This window comes from Oncorhynchus keta, chromosome 21 (assembly GCF_023373465.1).
Source record: "Oncorhynchus keta strain PuntledgeMale-10-30-2019 chromosome 21, Oket_V2, whole genome shotgun sequence".
Classification (NCBI taxonomy): domain Eukaryota; kingdom Metazoa; phylum Chordata; class Actinopteri; order Salmoniformes; family Salmonidae; genus Oncorhynchus; species Oncorhynchus keta.
This window is the reverse complement of record NC_068441.1, coordinates 15,036,211-15,057,970: the sequence shown is the minus strand read 5'-3', so window position 1 is coordinate 15,057,970 and position 21,760 is coordinate 15,036,211. Positions and strand designations below refer to the sequence as shown.

The 21,760-nt window shown below is 44.7% G+C and overlaps 1 protein-coding gene and 1 long non-coding RNA gene across 3 annotated transcripts in view; one reads left to right on the top strand and one right to left on the bottom strand.

Moving 5' to 3' along the window:
- The window catches only part of ptprga (protein tyrosine phosphatase receptor type Ga), a 309,383-nt gene extending 289,831 nt beyond the window's left edge, over positions 1 to 19,552 (top strand). The window contains exons 14-29 of the mRNA XM_052473373.1: positions 271 to 362; positions 4,001 to 4,092; positions 6,937 to 7,033; positions 7,252 to 7,334; positions 7,531 to 7,665; positions 7,800 to 7,934; positions 8,112 to 8,284; positions 9,755 to 9,890; positions 10,304 to 10,450; positions 12,424 to 12,517; positions 12,859 to 12,935; positions 13,260 to 13,388; positions 14,254 to 14,400; positions 14,703 to 14,845; positions 15,575 to 15,710; positions 16,761 to 19,552. Of these exons, the coding sequence (XP_052329333.1) occupies positions 271 to 362; positions 4,001 to 4,092; positions 6,937 to 7,033; positions 7,252 to 7,334; positions 7,531 to 7,665; positions 7,800 to 7,934; positions 8,112 to 8,284; positions 9,755 to 9,890; positions 10,304 to 10,450; positions 12,424 to 12,517; positions 12,859 to 12,935; positions 13,260 to 13,388; positions 14,254 to 14,400; positions 14,703 to 14,845; positions 15,575 to 15,710; positions 16,761 to 16,907 (1,963 nt within the window). The 3' untranslated portion in view covers positions 16,908 to 19,552. The remainder of the gene's footprint in view (positions 1 to 270; positions 363 to 4,000; positions 4,093 to 6,936; positions 7,034 to 7,251; positions 7,335 to 7,530; positions 7,666 to 7,799; positions 7,935 to 8,111; positions 8,285 to 9,754; positions 9,891 to 10,303; positions 10,451 to 12,423; positions 12,518 to 12,858; positions 12,936 to 13,259; positions 13,389 to 14,253; positions 14,401 to 14,702; positions 14,846 to 15,574; positions 15,711 to 16,760) is intronic.
- Positions 10,457 to 12,359, bottom strand: LOC127910298 (uncharacterized). Of its 2 annotated transcripts, XR_008074197.1 has the most exons (4): positions 11,335 to 12,359; positions 11,195 to 11,265; positions 10,683 to 10,984; positions 10,457 to 10,607 (listed from the first exon to the last, which is right to left on the bottom strand). It is a non-coding gene; the product is annotated as an uncharacterized LOC127910298 (long non-coding RNA). The 2 variants fall into 2 exon arrangements; XR_008074198.1 differs by lacking the exon at positions 10,457 to 10,607 and having other exon boundaries at positions 10,614 to 10,984.
- Positions 19,553 to 21,760: the final 2,208 nt, after the last annotated feature.

The following is a 21,760-nucleotide window of genomic DNA, read 5'->3' as shown; positions in this document are numbered from 1 at the left end:
TCTCTCTCTCTCTCTCTCTCTCTCTCTCTCTCTCTCTCTCTCTCTCTCTCTCTCTCTCTCTCTCTCCCCCTCTCTCTCTCTCTCTCTCTCCCTCTCCCTCTCTCTCTCTCTCTCTCTCTCTCTCTCTCTCTCTCTCTCTCTCTCTCTCTCTCTCTCTCTCTCTCTCTCTCTCTCTCTCTCTCTCTCTCTCTCTCTCTCTCTCTCTCTCTCTCTCTCTCTCTCTCTCTCTCTCTCTCTCTCTCTCTCTCTCTCTCTCTCTCTCTCTCTCAGGAGGTGTTTCCAGACAGCTCATTTCTACGTGGAAGACAGTAGCTCTCCTAGAGTAGTGCCCAATGAGAGCATCCCTGTCATTCCAATCCCAGGTAAGCACCAATCAGAGCATCCCTTTTTATCCCCATAGTACTCCAGGAATCATGAATGGATGAATGGAATGCTTACCGGCAACAACATGGCGCCCAGCACTGAAGATGACCAAACTTTTGCTTTCTGACTGTGCTCAGTGTAATAGACACTCAGGGTAAAGGGGGAGTAGCCGAGTCCCACATAGTTCTGCTCCTCTCTGGTTTCACTGGAATACTCTAGGCACAAATCATGTACAACCTGTACAGACACCACTCACATACAGTAGAGACACCATATGAGACTGCATGTGACCCATCTCCTCACCTGAGACCACTATTTCAACATCCAGCCACCTCTATGGGCTCTGTTGAAGAGTCAGTGAATAGTTCTTCCAAATATTGTGTTGTTCTTGACAGACTATTCCTTCATAATGATGTGATGAGTGTGTACAGGTGTTTATGTGCACTCACTCGACTTAGCGTTTAAACCGCTTGATGAGAGTTCCCTGTCGTCATTGGTTTAGCCCAAATGCACCAAAGGAGGGTGGAAGGGGAGGAGGGTAGAGGAGTGCTGGATCTCTCACTCTCTCACTCTGTCCAGACAGTGGATCAAACCTAAGAGGCATGGAGATTGACCCTCAAATATCCCCTCTTCCATATCTAACATCTCCCCTTATATCCAAGGTTTTCCCCCAGCGTCCAAATCCATTTGGACTGACTGACCGCCCTTCACAATGGGGTTGGCACAGAGAGCTGTGTCCAATGTGCCTATTTAAGCCAATGGCAAAGCACTTCCCAGAACGTGGACAGGGCAGGCTTATAAAGTAGGCACCAGAAGAGCACTCTCCTCCTCCTTAAAAGGGTCTTAACTTTGAGAACCTACTTCAGTACTCTACGCATTCTCCCCCGCAGATTGTAACTCCTCAAGAGCTATCAACAGGTATGTGGCTTTATTACACTGTAACACAGTGTTTTTAGAATAGCCTAATGTTGATTAGAGGGTTGTTTGTGGGTTATTTGTGTCTTGCTCATGGGTTTGGCAGACTGAAATAGGCATACTTTTTCTTTAAATGAAGCTAAAGATGACTGGTTAATTCTCTCAGATAAAGCTGTAAATACAGTAGACTGAATCATATTGTGTTTGCCATGACTCAGTGTGTAGTGGGTCAACAGTGAGGGGATGGCCATATATGACCATAATGGTTAACCTGCTCCTCACGGCGCTAATTGTCTCAACTGAAACCCCCCACTACATCTCTAATCCTCCCTGACATCTCTCTCTCTCTCTCTCTGGGGATTTCAACCATGATAAAACGAGTAGCAGAGAAACACACCACATACCTAACTACCAGAGACATAACTACCTAACTACCAGAGACCTAACTACCGTATGTGTCACTAAACAAGCGTTTAGAGGGGTTCCCACAGGCACAGTTAGGACAGAACATTCACTAAGATGAGCTCCATCTCCCTCATTACTCTCCACCATCACACTCCCTGGGAAATCTCCCTTTCACTATTTTTAGCCCGTTTTGTGAAGAAGTGGATAAAACAAGGACCAGATTGAGACTGTGAATCATTAATGACTCTGCTTGAGATGAAAGCTGTGAACTTAGTTCACCTATACGAAACATAAGCTGATGGACATTAATAACCCATTCTTTCATTTGTCTTGGTGAAGTATTGGTGAAATATTTAACATAGCATAGTGAGTGGAAGAGTAGACGGGTTAGGGTTAGGGCAATCACTCTCAACTCTCCTTTGTTCGTTTTGATGTAGCTTCCTGGTCCTGCATGTGTTGCATCACTCTTGTCTCTTAAGTTTTAGATACAGTTGAAGTCCGAAGTTTACACTTATGTTTAAGTCATTAAAACTTGTTTTTCAACCACTACACACATTTCTTGTTAACAAACTGTAGTTTTGGCACATCGGTTAGGACATCTACTTTGTGCATGACACAAGTAATTTTTCCCAAAATTGTTTACAGACAGATTATTTCACTTATAATTCAATGTATCGCAATTCCAGTGGGTCAGAAGTTTACATACACCAAGTTGACTGTGCCTTTAAACAGCTTGGAAAATTCCAGAAAATGATGTCATGGCTTTAGAAGCTTCTGATAGGCTAATTGACATCATTCAAGTCAATTGGAGGGTACCTGTGTATGTATTTCAAGGCCTACCTTCAAACTCAGTGCCTCTTTGCTTGACATCATGGGAAAATAAAAATAAATCAGCCAAGACCTCAGAAAAGAAATTGTGGACCTCCACAAGTCTGGTTCATCCTTGGGAGCAATTTCCAGGTACCACGTTCATCTGTAAAAACAATACTACTCAAGTATAAACACCATGGGACCACACAGCTGCCATACCGCTCAGGAAGGAGACGCGTTTTGTCTCCTAGTGATGAACGTACTTTGGTGCGAAAAAGTGCAAATCAATCCCAGAACAACAGCAAAGGACCTTGTGAAGATGCTGGAGGATACAGGCACAAAAGTATCTATATCCACAGTAAAACAAGTCCTATATCAACATAACTTGAAAGGCCGCTCAGCAAGGAAGAAGCCATTGCTCCAAAACCACCATAAAAAAGCAAGACTACGGTTTGCAACTGCACATGGGGACAAAGATTGTACTTTTTGGAGAAATGTCCTCTGGTCTGATGAAACAAAAATAGAACTGTTTGGCCATAACGACCATCATTATATTTGGAGGAAAAAGGGGGAGACTTGCAAGCCGAAGAACACCATCCCAACCGTGAAGCACGGGGGTGGCAGCATCATGGGTGGGGGTGCTTTGCTACAGGAGGGGCTGGTGCACTTCACAATATAGATGGCATCATGAGGGAGGGAAATTATATGAATATATTGAATCAACATCTCAAGACATCAGTCAGGAAGTTGAAGCTTGGTTGCAAATGGGTCTTCCAAATGGACAATGACCCCAAACAAAATTCCAAATTTGTGGCAAAATGGCTAAAGGACAAAGAAGTCAAGGTATTGTAGTGGCCATCACACATCCCTCACCTCAATCCTGTAGAGAATTTGTGGGCAGAACTGAAAAAGTGTGTGCAAGCAAGGAGGCCTACAAACCTGACTCAGTTACACCAGCTCTGTCAGGAGGAATTGGTCAAAATTAATTTGTGGAAGGCTACCTGAATCATTTGACCCAAGTTAAACAGTTTAAATGCAATGCTACCAAATACTAATTGAGTGTATGTAAACTTCTGACCCACTGGGGATGTGATGAAAGAAATAAAAGCTGAAATAAATCTCTACTATTGTTCTGACATTTCACATTCTTAAAATAAAGTGGTGATCCTAACTGACCTATGACAGGGAATTTTGAATTGTAAAAAACTGAGTTTAAATGTATTTGGCTAAGGTGTATGTAAACTTCTGACTTCAACTGTAGATATGCAATAAATATATTCAACAGGTGTTACAGGTTACAGAGATTCTAGAGATAGCGTAGAGAGTTTTGGTATAAACATTGTAGTGTACATTAAACCTGTTGATATCTTGGGTATGCACCTCAGTTCCTTTGCTAAACTTTCCCATGTATTCCCGAGACACAAGTGTGTGCTGAACTCGAACTATATGTGTATGACTGTGTGTTTCTGACTAAGTGTCTAATTGTGTGGTATTGTCTACCTTTCAGATGACATGGAGGCCATCCCTGTCAAGCAGTTCATCAAACATATCTCAGAGCTCTACTCCAACAACCAGCATGGCTTCTCAGAGGACTTTGAGGTAAATAAATGCTCTCTCTGTTGTATTATAAGCAGTCTGGAGTTATCCAGGTGGGTAATAGTTAGTTATCCAGGTGGGTTGGAGTTAGTTATCCAGGTGGATTGGAGTTAGTTAGCCAGGTGGGTTAGTTAGTTATCCAGGTGGGTTGGAGTTAGTTATCCAGGTGGATTGGAGTTAGTTAGCCAGGTGGGTTAGTTAGTTATCCAGGTGGGTTGGAGTTAGTTATCCAGGTGGGTTAGAGTTAGTTAGCCAGGTGGGTTAGTTAGTTAGCCAGGTGGGTTAGAGGTAGAGTTAGCCATGTTGACTTGCTATGTTAATGTGTTGTGTTTGTTTTGCCGTGTGAGTGAAGGCAGAATGTGTGTCCATAAGTTTGTAGGTGCGTGTGGGTCCGTTTAAGGTTTCCATAGTGCTGCTAATGGTCATGGAGCAGACAATTTGGGAGAGGCCTTTTAGCTCATTTACACGTGTCTCCTGACTGGGCCGGCTGAGTGAGTGAGTGAGTGAGTGAGTGAGTGAGTGAGTGAGTGAGTGAGTGAGTGAGTGAGTGAGTGAGTGAGTGAGTGAGTGAGTGAGTGAGTGAGTGAGTGAGAGAGAGAGATCAGGCTGGAAACCTCTGTCTGTCACATTACTCACTAAACCAAAAATGACCTTGTGTTATGCTTGGATCCGAGTCAGAAAGCTGAATGGAGGATCAATAATGCTCTGTGCCTGGATGATAGCCTTTAGGACAGACACAGTCATGTTTCATTCAGAGCACTATAGCCTACCTCTAATATCTGAGTCAATGGTCCTACAACTTGATTATTTTGAGGGAGATTTTGATCACATGCTAGCAGCTATTTGTGCTTTTAATAGTCTACCTCTCCTAGTTCTATCACTGTGGTTTTAGAAACCATCTCTGCTGTCCTCTTTCTCCCCTCTTCTTCTTCTCTACTTCTCTTCTTCTTATTATTCTTCTTCTTCTTCTCTTCTTATTTTCTTCTTCTTCTTCTTCTTCTTCTTCTTCTTCTTCTTCTTCTTCTTCTTCTTCTTCTTCCCCCACCCTTACTTTCTCAGCCCTTAGCAAACCACTCAGAATTCCTTAGTGACCCCCTCCCCAGAAGAAGGTGTGTCTGTTCTGCACTGAGTTTTCTCATGGGGCTTGCAAAACCTCCTCCCCCCACTCCCACCACCATCCCCTTGTTGTCCAGGCCGGGGTGATGGACACTTGGAAAGCTTTAAGGTTTAAGGGGGGGGGCCCTCTCCTGGGTGAATGGAGTGCTCCGTGCGCTCCACGGCTCTTTATTTGTCCCCAGGAAGGAGGCAGGAGAAAGGGGGAAGGCAGCGGAGCGAAACCCCTTTGGCTGGAGGGTCTTCGGGCCCTGACAAGTGCCTTTGTCCAGCCGGGCCCCAGGGAGACGTGGGTAGGATGAGTAAAGACAGGGAGAGAGACTGGGGGAATGGATTTGGCTGGGCTTGGATAGCTGGGGGGGTGGGGTGGCTGAAATGCACACTGCATACCGATAGAGGTACAGGGAGAGTATAGTAAAACAAATTCAGAAGACGTCTCAGCATGTTGGTTACCTGACGTGACTTAGGATTTTGGTGAATATAAATGTGTCCATTTGCATCATGTCTCATAGAACAAGAAAATAACTATTTGTACCCTTATGCCTTTCACATCATATAGACGGACAGGGTTCTGGGGTTATCTATAATCTTCTTGTCATTCTAATGTCTACATATGTCCAGTGTGGTTGAATTATCCCTGGTGTTGGCTAGAGATCTTCTACTTTGTGGTATCTCATTCTGTAATGCCACCACCCCCATTGGCATACACACTGTAATTGGACCAGTAGGCAGCTGTGTGTGTGTGTGTGTGTGTGTGTGTGTGTGTGTGTGTGTGTGTGTGTGTGTGTGTGTGTGTGTGTGTGTGTGTGTGTGTGTGTGTGTGTGTGTGTGTGTGTGTGTGTGTGTGTGTGTGTGTGTGTGTGTGTGTGCGTGTGTGCGTGTGTGTGTGTGTGTGTAACTGCGTGTGTGCACGCCTGTGTGTAATGTACTGTATGTATACATGCCATCTGGTGGTCACATCAACCAGTGGCTTTCCAGTCAGTATGTACCCCGTCTCACTGTCCTCATTATATATACTATTCTGCCTTTATGAGGGGTCGGAATTCTTCCACTGCGCCCAGAATAAATGAATATTCATGTTTGTACCATGCAGAGAGAGATATCTATAAAGCTAAAACAAGGTTGTTGATCTGTAAATAACTGAGGAGCTAACGCCAAACTGAGGGCTTTGGTCGACCATAACGTTACCTATTACTGCCAGAAGGCCAGACAACTGTTGTTGGTTTGTTATAAAACATTTCCATATACTGGTTGCTATGATACTGAGGGAGCATAATGCTAATGCATTCTCTGGCTTTCTGATGGGATAGAGACACAGATAATATGAGCAATATTGGCCTGCTTTCTGCCGTGAGTCTAAAGGACGGTTGATACATTTGCTACACGAAGCTTCTCAGTCGGTGGCTCTATGGTTTTCCTGGAATTGGAACGAGAGCAGCTGAGGTTTGGGAAGATCGCGTGATGGTTAGCTGAGTGTGTGACACAACTAAAGGGCAGAGAACATGTCAACTTCTGCTTAGAGAGAGAGAGAGAGAGAGAGAGAGAGAGAGAGAGAGAGAGAGAGAGAGAGAGAGAGAGAGAGAGAGATCTGCACTGTGTCCACCACATTCTGACAGCGTAAAATTCCGGAGACGTCACCAGAAATGCCTACATAACTCACAGCGCCGGCATTTATGTCAAAACCTCTCTTTTCACCACAATGTCACCCTCTGTGTGTCTCTCTCGCTCCCACAGGAGGTGCAGCGATGCACGGTGGACATGAAGATCACGTCGGAGCACTCCAACCATCCAGACAACAAGCACAAGAACAGATACATCAACATCGTGGCCTGTGAGTAGTGCACGCCACACGCCACACGCCACAATACAGGACCGTGACAGCCAGTCACACCACTGCACTGATGCTTTATGTCACACAGTTACTGCTTGTCAGAGTACAGCTGTCATTGTCTAGACTACTGGTGTCTTCAGAACTGTCAGAATATGTAGTGCTAGGAATGTGACACACACACACACACACTTCAAACTGTCCCTGTCTCTCTCCTCCAGACGACCACAGTCGGGTGAAGCTACGGCCTTTAGCTGGGAAGGACTCCAAACACAGCGACTACATCAATGCAAATTATGTTGATGTGAGTGTGTATCTCTTATGGGCCATCTGGTTTGGTCATGTAAGTGTGTATTTGTGTGAGAGTTAGTTTGTCCACCTCGTATTGCATGCATGCGTGTACAGTGTGTGTAATCGATTGAAGTTCAAAGCAAGGCAGTATCTTTGAATAGTGTTTGTGTTCTGAATGGCCTCGCACCATGTTTCCCTCTGTATGGTAGGGCTATAACAAGCCCAAGGCCTACATCGCGGCTCAGGGCCCTCTCAAGTCCACCTTCGAGGACTTCTGGAGGATGGTGTGGGAACAGAACACTGGTATCATCGTCATGATCACCAACCTGGTGGAGAAAGGAAGAGTATGTGCACTACAAATCAGTAGATCTCTTTCCTCTCAGTACTAAAATAGTAATGACTTTTTAGTAACCATGTAATAACATTTTGTGATTCATTGAAACGAGTGGTCCTAACCCTGTGTGTTGTGTCCCTGCAGAGAAAATGTGACCAGTACTGGCCCACAGAGAACAGCGAGGAGTATGGAAACATTGTGGTCACACTAAAGAGCACCAAAGTGCACGCTTGCTACACGCTACGACGCTTCACTGTGCGCAATGCGAAAGTAAAAAAGGTCAGTGACTGTAGTACAGGTCTCCATACTTGTGTTCTCAGGTGATCCTGCTCTACTAGTCTCAGTGTTCTTGAAAAGTGACTAATGTGATATCGACTTGTCATCATGTGGAAGATACTAATCAATGGGACTTCTCTCTATCGCCCTCCTCCCTCTTCCTCCCTCCCTCTCGCCCAGGGTCAGAAGGGGAATCCTAAGGGGCGTCAGAGTGAGAGGACAGTGGTTCAGTACCACTACACCCAGTGGCCTGACATGGGTGTCCCTGAGTACACGCTGCCCGTGCTCACCTTTGTCAGGAGGTCCTCTGCCTCCCAAACCCCAGAGATGGGCCCTATGCTGGTCCACTGCAGGTACTGTGCTGGTCAGGGATTATTATGGGAAAGCAGTATTTAAGGGGAGAAGACTTAATAAGTGTTAGTGAGCAAAATACACATTTTTTAAACTGATGTCTAAAATATTAATCAAGCATGAGAGAGAGGAAGAACAAAAAAGGAAAATAAAGGTTATGAGAAATAATGAGCCCAAAAACGTAAGTGGCAATATAAGACAGTTGAATGATTTACTGGAGTTTAGTTTGTTATTTCTTTTCACTTCTGAAAACATCTGTTGTGGTGCTGAAGCTCGGTACATAAGTGTTTCAGACAATAAATCAGTGTGATTTGGCACGGCTGAGATTAAAAAGCCCTTCACGTGCAGTTATGTGAGTGATGTGGCATAGAGCCATGCTATAATATGTACTGCAGTCTGAAATATACACTATCATTTCCACTTCAGCTACTCTGCACTTCCTTTGTTACCTGAGAGCCAGGGATCCCATCCGTGGTTAGCTAAGTCTGTGTTTAAGGCAGTAATGTGGTGTGCAGGCAGGGAAATGGACTGTAATTGTCCAGTGAAAGTTCCCTCCTCTGTAATGAGAGTAACGGTCTCTAACGTCATACTGTCCTGCGCTGTTAGAGAATGGCCCTTCACAGGCAGAGCCCGCTGTGTCTACACACTCAACTGTACAGCTCTGCCAGGCACACACACACACACACACAAAGGTCCTCATTACTGTGCCTGTGACCTGGGTGGACCCTGTCTCTCACTGTCAGTGCTGGCGACTGGCTTCTCTCCTGCTGAACATGGACTCTATTTATGATTAAAGCCGTCTGCTTCCTCTCCTCTCATTAACTCACACTATAGTGTATGCACAGGACCCTGACATGAGGAGAGGGAAGTCAACCTAGGAGGTAAAGATGGGCCTGTTAGGGATCAGACTGTTCAGGCCTGTCTTATAGGAGTTTGTACTGTATGACATCTCCAATAGTTTTTTTTATTTATAAAAAAAATGAAAAAAGGATTTAATTAGGCAAGTAGTTCTTATTTACAATGATGGCCTACTCTGGCCAAACCTGGACGATGCTGGGCCAATTGTGCGCCACCTTATGGGACTTCCAATCACAGCCGGATGTGATACAGCCTGAATTCGAACCAGGGACCGTAGTGATGCATCTTGCACTGAGATGCAGTGCCTTAGACCGCTGCGCCACTCGGGAGCAGCTCTACCCAGCTCCTAACCTTGACTGTCACTGTGTCTGATGGTTTATAACCATGAACCTCATTCATCAGCAACTGGTTTGGGAACCAGGTGACTAGACACTGGCCAGCCAATGACATGAATCGATCAATTAAGAACCAGCTAGAAGAGAACATTGCTGTAGTAGACATGGACTGGTATTGAAGACAGCTGAGTTATCAATTGGTCTGCTGCTGTCATTGACATTTTTGTCAATGTTCCTGAAGGGCTCTATTCCAATGTGTGTGTTCCTGTGTGTGTGCAGTGCGGGTGTGGGCCGGACGGGGACCTACATCGTCATAGACAGCATGCTGCAGCAGATCAAGGACAAAAGTACAGTCAACGTCCTGGGCTTCCTCAAACACATCCGGACCCAGCGCAACTACCTGGTACAAACAGAGGTGGGTCCAGTTTGTGTGTGTGTGTGTGTGTGTGTGTGTGTGTGTGTGTGTGTGTGTGTGTGTGTGTGTGTGTGTGTGTGTGTGTGTGTGTGTGTGTGTGTGTGTGTGTGTGTGTGTGTGTGTGTGTGTGTGTGTGTGTGTGTGTGTGTGTGTGTGTGTGTGTGTGTGTGTGTACCCTTCTATACTCACTATGTGACATTCTGTTCACTTCAGCATCTGTGTGAAAGCAAATGATGTCTTTCTTATCTGTCTTATGCAGCTGTGTTTTAATCTGTCCATCTCCATGCATGCATCACATAGCCACTGTTGTCCAGGACCATAGCCATTGTCATAATTTCTTTACAAAGAGCTGTACTGCCACTGTCTGCATGTCTGACTTGGTGTTGCTTCTCTCCATCTTGCTTGGCCTATAGGAGCAGTATATCTTCATTCATGATGTGTTGATTGAGGCCATCATGGGGAAGGAGACAGAGGTGTTGTCCAGCCAGCTGCACAGCTATGTCAACAGTATCCTTACACCTGGGGTGGGCGGCAAGACTCGGCTGGAGAAACAGTTTAAGGTCTGATCAGATCCTTCTCAGTCTTACTGAACCCTAGATCTCGTTCTCTCTCTGCCTATCATGCTCCTTCTCTCTCAAACAGGTTTTCTCTGAATCTATCTTTTTCTGCCTGCATATATCTCGCTCTCTGTCTCTCTTTCTCTCTCTGTACCCCTCTCTCTCTCTCTCTCTCTCTCCGTACCTCTAGTTTTCTATCGTACTCTCTATGTCTCCCTCTATTCTCTCTCTGTACCCCTCTCTCTCTCTCCGTACCTCTAGTTTTCTATCGTACTCTCTATGTCTCCCTCTATTCTCTCTCTGTACCCCTCTCTCTCTCTCCGTACCTCTAGTTTTCTATCGTACTCTCTATGTCTCCCTCTATTCTCTCTCTGTACCCCTCTCTCTCTCTCCGTACCTCTAGTTTTCTATCGTACTCTCTATGTCTCCCTCTATTCTCTCTCTGTACCCCTCTCTCTCTCCGTACCTCTAGTTTTCTATCGTACTCTCTATGTCTCCCTCTATTCTCTCTCTGTACCCCTCTCTCTCTCTCCGTACCTCTAGTTTTCTATCGTACTCTCTATGTCTCCCTCTATTCTCTCTCTGTACCCCTCTCTCTCTCCGTTCCTCTAGTTTTCTATCGTACTCTCTATGTCTCCTCTATTCTCTCTCTGTACCCCTCTCTCTCTCTCCGTACCTCTAGTTTTCTATCGTACTCTCAATGTCTCCCTCTATTCTCTCTCTGTACCCCTCTCTCTCTCTCCGTACCTCTAGTTTTCTATCGTACTCTCTATGTCTCCCTCTATTCTCTCTCTGTACCCCTCTCTCTCTCTCCGTACCTCTAGTTTTCTATCGTACTCTCTATGTCTCCCTCTATTCTCTCTCTGTACCCCTCTCTCTCTCCGTACCTCTAGTTTTCTATCGTACTCTCTATGTCTCCCTCTATTCTCTCTCTGTACCCCTCTCTCTCTCTCCGTACCTCTAGTTTTCTATCGTACTCTCTATGTCTCCCTCTATTCTCTCTCTGTACCCCTCTCTCTCTCCGTACCTCTAGTTTTCTATCGTACTCTCTATGTCTCCCTCTATTCTCTCTCTGTACCCCTCTCTCTCTCTCCGTACCTCTCGTTTTCTATCGTACTCTCTATGTCTCCCTCTATTCTCTCTCTGTACCCCTCTCTCTCTCTCTCTCTCTCCGTACCTCTCGTTTTCTATCGTCCCTCTATTCTCTCACTTCCCTCTCCATCATTCCCTTGTTTTCCCAGGGATCTCAGGGTGTCATGTCTGTCTCCTTAAAGATGTCTCTCAGCATCACAAAGTCTTGATTGATCTCTGTCTGGGCCCACTGCTGGAGACGTAAATGTAATTAGAATGGAAATACATTTAGGGGAAGAGTACTTCTCTTCCCCGGGTGCTCTCTTTGACTAATGCTACTCACTGCACTTGTTGCCAGGGCAATGTGAACCCTCCTATCACAGTGGGGGGGTCCAGTTTGTCGCCTGGTTTGACGACAGGCTCAGATCGTAATTGGCTCTCATTATTCTCCTCCATGGTGTGATTTGATTCGGCCCAGGGTCAGGAGAGATTGAGCGTGCTCTTGCAAAACAATGGCAGCCATTGTGATATTAATGCAATTAGCCTCAAGGCTGGATTTGAAGTTAACCTTTTTTTGGAGAAAATATTTATTTGTTTTTTAAATGCCAAAAATGTTAAGTCCTATGTTAATTTCTGCTCTCCAAAGAATTAGCAGTGTTTGTAATTGTGTCATTTGGCAGGAGTGTTGAGATGAAAACACTTTTTTTTTTCCTTCAGCTGAATTTTATCTGAGTAAGAATTTACTAGAATGTTTAGCATTGAAGAAAATTGAAATTGGAATTTCAGTGTACTTGAATTGACTGGAGTTGACCCCAACCCTGACTGTATCATTGTTATCTAACCCCCCTTTTCATCAATCTCTCTATCCCTCTTTCTTGCCCTCTCACCTCTTCTCTTGTTTGCAGTTGGTGACTCAGTGTAACGCCAGGTTTGTGGAGTGCTTCAGTGCTCAGAAGGAGTGCAACAAAGAGAAGAACCGCAACTCTTCGGTGGTACCCTGTAAGTCAAATACTCAACTTGTTTGACTATATGATCCATGCACCACCTGACGGCCATATTCACCTATTGCACTGGCTCCAGGCTAGACTGCTGCTTTCCAGTGTCCTGTTTCTGATTACCCTAGACTCTATTCATGGTCAGGAAGTCATTCATCGACAGTAATTAGTCACATAACTGGTTGTGTATGGTCCGCGCTCGTACTATAGTTATTTTAAGTGAGTATGCTGTGGCTGCTTTTCATAGAAATCACTCACTCGCTTTGTAAACCAATAAGAACATGTTTGCTGCATAGCTCTATGATCACTGTGCCCTGATTGGTTCTCTCTGTGTCTCTATGGCAGCGGAGCGAGCGAGGGTGGGGTTGGCACCTTTGCCCGGTATGAAAGGCACAGATTACATTAACGCATCTTACATAATGGTGAGTACCACCTCCTGTTCCTCCCCTGTCAATCATTCACTGTCCCTCAGGCACACACCTGGCTGGACCAACTGAACAAGGAATATAAATATTTTGATATAAAATCCATTTGTCTCATAGACATTGATTGCTGTCAACTGAGAGGAATGGACTTGGAGTTGTTGACTTTTGTGAATACTAAATGTAGACTGCTAGCTGTAAGGTGTTTTAAGCAGTGGTAGGCTGCTGCTGTGGCAGGTTTCGCCTGAGGCACACTGGCTTGTTTTCCTCTTAACCACAACACAACCCTTGCTTGAACCCTTGACCTCTGTTGTGACACCACAGGGCTACTACAGGAGCAATGAGTTCATCATTACCCAGCATCCTCTGCCCCACACCACTAAAGACTTCTGGCGTATGATCTGGGACCACAACGCACAGATCATTGTCATGTTGCCGGACAACCAGGGGCTGGTGGGTCTCACACACACGTACGCACACGCACGCACGCACACACACACAAGCACACAGACTAAAGGTAAAACAGTTCAGATATCAGCCTAATATTTGGTCTATTAAAAGGCTGCCTTAGCACCCTAAGCATTGTCTTTTCCAGCCTTGGCCCAGTGTTCACACAGGAAGTCACTCATTTTGGGGTGAGAAGCATTGAGATGAGGACTGGAAGTGACAGCAGCTGTATCAGTCACTCCAGTCAGCCATATGTCTCTCTAATAAACTCTCTGTGATTTCACACACTGATTGGGGGCACCTCTGCACTCATATTCCCGCCCCTTTAACAGTTTGTTTCGTCTTGGACTTAATGCTTTGCTCAGAATAAACTCTCAGCGATTCTACTAAACTGAAATGTCTCACTCAACCCATTCGTGTTTTTCTATTTTTGTCTCAAACCCACTTTCCCTCTCCTCCCTTTTCCTTTTCATACTAATCTTCCCGTTTCCTTTTCAAACTAATCCCCCCTTTTCCTTTTCATACTAATCCCCCCTTTTCCTTTTCATACTAATCCCCCCTTTTCCTTTTCATACTAATCCCCCCTTTTCCTTTTCATACTAATCCTCCCGTTTCCTTTTCATACTAATCCCCCCTTTTCCTTTTCATACTAATCCCCCCTTTTCCTTTTCATACTAATCCTCCCGTTTCCTTTTCATACTAATCCCCCCGTTTCCTTTTCATACTAATCCCCCCTTTTCCTTTTCATACTAATCCTCCCTTTTCCTTTTCATACTAATCCCCCCTTTTCCTTTTCATACTAATCCCCCCTTTTCCTTTTCATACTAATCCCCCCTTTTCCTTTTCATACTAATCCCCCCTTTTCCTTTAGGCGGAGGATGAGTTTGTGTACTGGCCGAGTCGAGAGGAGGCCATGAACTGTGAAGCCTTCACTGTCACACTTATCAGCAAAGACAGACTATGCCTTTCTAACGAGGAGCAGATCATCATCCACGACTTCATCCTGGAGGCCACACAGGTACGGACGGTGTGGTGTGTGGGTGTGTGGGTGTTTATGGAGCTACCTCTGTGTGTATGACTGTCTTTTCCTCCATGAGTGTGTGTGTGTGTGTGTGTGTGTGTGTGTGTGTGTGTGTGTGTGTGTGTGTGTGTGTGTGTGTGTGTGTGTGTGTGTGTGTGTGTGTGTGTGTGTGTGTGTGTGTGTGTGTGTGTGTGTGTGTGTGTGTGTGTGTGTGTGTGTGTGTGTGTGTGGGAGCGTCTTTGTATGTACACCTACATACACTAACCTATCCCTTCCTCTCTTTCTGTTCCTCTCCCCAGGATGACTATGTGTTGGAGGTGCGTCACTTCCAGTGCCCTAAGTGGCCCAACCCTGACGCTCCCATCAGCAGCACCTTTGAGCTCATCAATGTCATCAAGGAGGAGGCTATGACCAGAGACGGACCCACCATAGTACACGACGAGTGAGTGTGTCACATCCTATTCCTAATGACAGAGAGAACACTCATCTCTGCTTTTAAGCGAACTGAATACTGTATACTGTAAGCTGTTTCAACAGAACATTTTGTTATTCCCACACACACCCACCCACACGTTCACATCTACAGCATACCTGGTAAGCATAGCCATTGAATGACTTCTAATGAGTCCCACCCCCAGGTACACTGATACGCCATCCAATTAGAAATGATGAACGTCGCTTAATATTGACAGACATGAGCGGCGACGAACAACACTCCCAACGACGAGACATGCCGCTTTAGTCATGTTTATTCATTAGGATAATGAAGATTGCTTGTCTCATCCCAGAGAAAAAAAGGGACTAATTGAGTATTTCAGTTCTGTAACGTTACTATGGTATCCCCCCCTAAGAGGTTTTGGATAGACGGCTGTAGTAATTATCTGCATATTCATTAGCTGGTTAGACATGGTTGTTAGGCTGTGTATCTCCAGTGCACTTGACAAAGCTGTTAATAAAAGCAGCAACCTTTTCATTGTGAGCGTCCCTCTTTCTCTAAGGGGCTGAACTCCTCTTGCCGTCTCACATGGAATTAATTCGCTGCAGTGTTCCTTAAGTCTCCAGTCTGACGTTCAGTTCCTCTCTGGGCCCTATGTTTCTATGTGAACGTGTGTCTCTGTCCTGTTTAAAGGCTTATGAAGTTAACCCTGTGTGTTCCTCTCCTGTCCCCGAGGTTCGGAGCAGTGTCAGCGGGCATGCTTTGTGCCCTCACCACCCTGTCCCAGCAGCTGGAGAGTGAGAGTGCCGTGGGCGTCTATCAGGTGGCCAAAATGATCAACCTCATGAGGCCTGGAGTATTCACAGATATAGTAAGTAGACTAGTAGCATGGTTATGAAATGGAAGCGATTAAATGCACTAAATGACCAAAAGTATGTGGACACCTGCTCGACGAACATCGCATTCCAAAATCAATGGCATTAATATGGAGTTGGTCTCCACTTTCCTGCTATAACAGCCTCCACTCTTCTGGGAAAGCATTGCTGCAGGGACTTGCTTCCATTCATCCACAAGAGCATTAGTGAGGTCGGGCACTGATTTGGGACGATTAGGCCTGGCTCACAGTTGGCGTTCCAATTCATCCCAAAGGTATTCGATGGGGTTTAGGTCCTGACAAACTATTTCTGTATGGACCTTGCTTTGTGCACGGGGGCATTGTCATGCTGAAACAGGAAAGGGCCTTCCCCAAACTGTTACCACAAAGTTGGAAGCACAGAATAATTTAGAATGTCATTGTATCCTGTAGCGTTAAGATTTCCCTTCACTGGAACTAAGGGACCTAGCCCGAACCATGAAAAACAGAACCAAACATTTTTATTTAACCAGGCAAGTCAGTTAAGAACAAATTCTTATTTACAGTAACGGCCTACCCCAGCCAAACCCTCCCCTAACCCGGAGGACGCAGGGCCAATTGTGCACTGCCCTATGGGACTCCCGAGCATGGCCAGTTGTGATACAGCCCGGGATCGAACCAGGGTCTATAGTGACACCTCTAGCACTGAGATGACACTATTGGCACTATGCATTCGGGCAGTTAGTATCCGCCAAACCCAGATTCGTCCTTTGCACTGCCAGATGGTGAAGTGTCATTCATCACTCCAGAGAATGCGTTTCCACTGCTCCAGAGTCCAATGGCGGCGAGCTTTACACCACTCCAGCCGACACTTGGCATTGAGCGTGGTAATCTTAGGCTTGTGTGCGGCCTCTCCGCTATGGAACCCAATTCATGAAGCTCCTGATGAACAGTTCTTGTGCTGACATCCACATACTTTTGTATATATAGTGTAGATGCAAATTGGCTACATGATTGCATTTTTGGAGTTTGCACCCTTCCTTAAAGCATTTCCCTCTCCCTCCACAGGATCAGTACCAGTACCTTTATAAAGCTATGCTCAGTCTGATCAGCTCCAAGGAGAATGGCTCTGGCTTATGGTCGCTGGACAGAAACGGTACCATGGCCATGTCGGATGAGTCAGACCAGGCAGAGAGCATGGAGTCCCTCGTCTGAAGGACCCCACCCACCAGGCCTGAGTGGCCCCAGGCCCTCGCAGAGAGAGAGGCACTTACTTTGTAAAACTGACTATAAGACAATACTTTGAGGCCTTTTTTTGCCAGACTCTTGGTTAAATTAATAACCTGATTACTTTTTTACACTGATAAAAAGTTTTTGATATTTATTTTTTGCCATTTTACGTCTTAATGTTATCCTACTGAACGTTTGCAGCTGCATTTTTGAGTTCACAACAACGAAACACACTTCTGTCTTTCTTGTTTGCACTATAATGTCAGTGTTACTGCCTATACTAAGCTGATGGACTCTGTTCTACTACACTTAAGCTCTGATTTCAACATCCCATGGCAAAACCCTCATTGCTCCGTTTGCTCCCTACTGGCTCATATAAGGAAGAGGAGTGAGTGACATAACTTCCTGTTCATATCAATAACCCTTTCAACCTGGTTTCACTACAGTAGACCTCTTCTCCTCTCCCCACCTCTCTTCTTCTCTCCTCTGCTCACCGATATGGCTCATATGTCACTCATTTGCTGCCAGACTCAACAGTCTGGTTTCAATCACACCTACAGCCAATAGGGTCATTGGTTCTGTTTGTTTGTTCTTCTTTTGTTTGTATCACCTTATCTTCATTATGCATCTTATTAGCAATTCAAACCCATATTTGAATACTGAAGGTGATATTATAACAGCTACTGTGAACTTGTATTGTTTTTTTGTATGATTCATATTATGCTTTTGAATATATACATATATATATATAGATATATGTACACATATATGAATATCCTTATCATTATAACTTGTGATTTTGTAGATGTCCGATGTCATGACATGCCTCTGAGTCCCACTTGATCCAACAGTTTACCACTCTTAGTCAATGCCAGTGTTGATTTTCTGCACACTTACACCCCCTTCTGGCTCAGTTGTTTTTCGCTTCTTGCTGCTAATAGTCAACGCAGAGTCATAGAAGTTAGTTAAATGAAGAAATGATGATGCCCTTGTGTGAGTGGAAACTTCTTTGAGAAAATGGATACTCGTGATACAGCCGTTTGCCATTCTCTGTGTCCTGCCTGTTGAATTGATTATTTGGGTGAAGGGATGTTTATAATCTCCCCGGTCCATCCTGAAGCAGGTATGCTCCCACGTCACACGGCCTTGTGTACATAGTTTCTAATCCTCACCGTTGCTTGACTCTGCTTGTGTGTGGTATGATTGTATGCTATGACCGTCGTATGGTTTTGCTCCAGATTCAGTCAGGTGGGAACTTAGTGGCCTAAGCAAGGGACAGTTTTACTGTGGTTCAAGGACAGTTTTACTGGAGTCCTAGAGGGATTCACATGAACTCATTGACCCTGTTTCAGTTGTACTCCCACCACCACCCCTTCATTTCCTGACAGAATTACTTTTTTAAAAAATACCTCCCTTAGTTATCTGAAGGAAAGAGAGACCACCTGTGATTTGCATTTGTAAGAAAAATGTGAATTAATTAAACAGCACAATGACCATGCTATTAGAATATTTTGTGTTTGATTATCACAACAAAACATAGAGGATACCTATGATTTGTAACTTTTACCAAAGACTTATACTAATTTCCGTCAAGAGAAATAATAGAGAGAGGGAGAGCTTATTTAATTTGTGTCTGATTTCCTTTGTCAGTAATGTGTGGGCTGTTAACTGAGTGAGTGATGATGTGTGCGTTTCTTCTGCTTCATTTGGCATCTTTTAGTTTACATGCTGGACTTTCTGCATAAACTCATCATAACTTGTGTTCGTTTAGAAATTCCCTTTGCTACAGGGGGAGATCATTGCAATTTTATGATATCTCAGTTCTGACTCAATTAGTGGAATAATAAAGTAGAGAGATGCATTAATTCCTTCTTTTGGTGTACCCGTCATCTTTCATCTCCTTCCAAGGAGGGCTATTGAATTAATAACTCCAACATTTGGGGTAAACAGCTGACTTTTGTCCCTTTGTCACTGAAGGCATTTTGCATTGTTAAGCACTAGCTGTTTTTCATTCATTCAGTTTTGCTTGTTCCATCACTGAGCTTAGTGTCCACTGTCAGGTGTGTTAATGTGTTGCAAAACACAAACACTAGTGGATCATGAAAACAATGTACATATTTTGTTGCTTCTATTACCAACCATTTTCTGGAAACTTTGTATCTATGGTATATAATCATAGAATTTTATATTTTCATATAAAGCTATTTTTCTTTCTCTCAGTTCAACTCCTTCATTGCATTGCTTTTGTGGTGAAACGTGGAAACCAAGTCTTTGTGCATTGAGTTAGTGGCCGTCATCACATTGCAATACAATTCCACGCCTCCCATTAACTTTTAAGGCAGTGATTGTGATATTATCGTTATTACTTTTTTTGTTTTCATGTTCATGTTTCTGCTGTCAGAGTGTGCAGTAGAATAGATCTAGTAAGTCACTGAATAATTTCATCCCATTGAACATTTTGAACAGGGGGGGGGGCGTTGTTTCCTCTTTTGTAACCTGAAATAAGAAAATAAAAAGGGAGAAAAAAACGTTTTCTTTTGTTGATAGCTACTACAAAGCATTCTATTATAGTGTTATTTAATATGTACATTGTATTGCTATACTTAAAATAAAATATGGGTTTTGATGTACTTTGTTGAAATCCTTGTGTGGTCCATGTTTGCCTTTGTGTACTGGATTTAGCCATTTGTATCATATTGGGAATCAGGTATTATCATTCTACTATCCTTGTATCACATAATTAGATACAAGGTTTACATCTAGTGGTGAAGTAGTGAAGACTTTTCCCAGAACAGCCAAGTAGTTTTCGATAAGCTTACACATCCTGATCTCAAGAGCTTACATTCTGTTCACAAGACCTGGCTAAACAGTGAGAGTATGCGTGAGTACTGTAATTATGAAAGCATCAATTATTGGAAAGCACAGTAATTATGAGGATGTTTGATTAGCCTCAAATGACATAATAGAAAGTGTAATGGTCATCAAAGCAATAATTACAGGGGTAGGGAGGTAACTGGATTGCTGTCAGATTTACAAAGCAGACAAACAACACTGTTAAAGATTGTTTAGATTTTGTGGTTCATGCTCCCGCATTGATCATTTTAATGAGGTTATGCCACGTTTATTTTAAATGTCATAAACAACTTTTACTAGCTAAATATCCACAACAAAAACATAGCTAGCTCTGAATTAGCTCTACGTGAATGACTAGAGAATGTTGCATTTTCAGATTGGAAGCCTCGCTAGCTAGCTATAACCACAAGGAAGTCATCCATGCCATCTGTGTCGGTCTAGGGAAAAGAGCTGTGCTGCTTCAGCAGATGGAGAGTCGATATGAGCAACAGAAGAGTATGAGGAGGCAGCAGGTGAAGCTGCACATGAGATAAATGCCCAACCCCTCCAGGTATGGAACAGGTTAATCTACCAGATGCCTCTCAGAAATGTCGGTTGTCTCCACTTGAATACACGCTTTCAGTGCATACATTTTATTGTGCATGTTGATAACGCTGGTATAGGCTTCTAAGGCTATGTAAAAGGAATTTGTGAAAGGCATACTTCTATCTCCTACGACAGGACTCTCAGAACAAGACAACTCTCATACCAGGACATCCTCACTTTGGAGTTAAGGGGATCTCTAATAAATAACAACCAATTAAAAATACATTCTCTCTCTGCAGACTCCCCTGCCCTCCCTAATTGTCAATGGGAGCCAGTAGTGGTGTGTAAAATCCCTGGGGAAGCCAAGCCAGGAAAAAAAGCCATATTGTGATAATTGCAGTTACATGACAGTTACATGACCTACAGCAAGGTCAAGCACGACGTATGTTTGCTGTTGTTGAACGCTGTTGAACAACGAAACCTCAACTAAAGACCTCATTTTAAAAGCCAACAGTGTTTTTATATACTTTTATTTTTTGTTTAGAATCCTGCGGCTCTGTTAGCCTAAATTGCTGTGATCGCTGCTATATGTCCCAGAATCCTGCCAGATGCCGTATAGGGGGAGAGACGTGAAAGCCCAGCTCGGCAGTCTCAAATGGAGTTGGAGGTTCCAGACTTTGAGACGTCGCAGGAAGCTTTGGGCTGGGAACCGTCAACAGAAGCTCTGAACTGGGGAGACGCACTGGAGGCCTGATGCGTGGGACCGGCACAGGTGGCACTGAACTGGTGACACACACCTCAGAGCGAGTGTGGGGAGCAGGCACAGGACGCACCTGACTGGGAAGACGCACTGGAGGCCTAGTGCGTGGAGGCAGTACAGGTGGCGCCAGACTGGTGACACGCACTTCAGGGCGAGTGCGGGGAGCAGGCACAGGATGTACCAGCCTGGGGAGGCACACTGTAGGCCTGGTGCGTGGAGTTGGCACAGGACGTACTGGGCTGTGGAGGCGCACTGGAGACCTGATGCGTATAGCCAGCATCAATGGTACCGGTTCGATGACACACCTCGCAAGGCAAGTGCAAGGAGCTGGCACAGGATGTACTGGGCTGTGAAGCCGCACTGGAGACCTGGTGCGTATAGCCGGGATCAATTGCATCGGAACTTTAACACACTTCGCACAGTGAGTACGAGGAGTTGGCACAGGATGTAATGGGCTGTGAAAGCCGACTGAAGACTTGGTGCATAGATCTGGCACAGATGGTGCCGGGCTGAGAAGTCGCTTTTCAACGCGCCTGCGCTGCAGCATACTCTTTTCCACAACCTCTCTCCGGTATCTCTCATTACCTTCTTCTATCGACTCCCACACAGGCTCTGGCTCACTCCCCGGTTCCGCAGACCACCCCATGCCCCCCATGCCCCCACACACACACACACACACATACACAAAAAATTGGGCTGT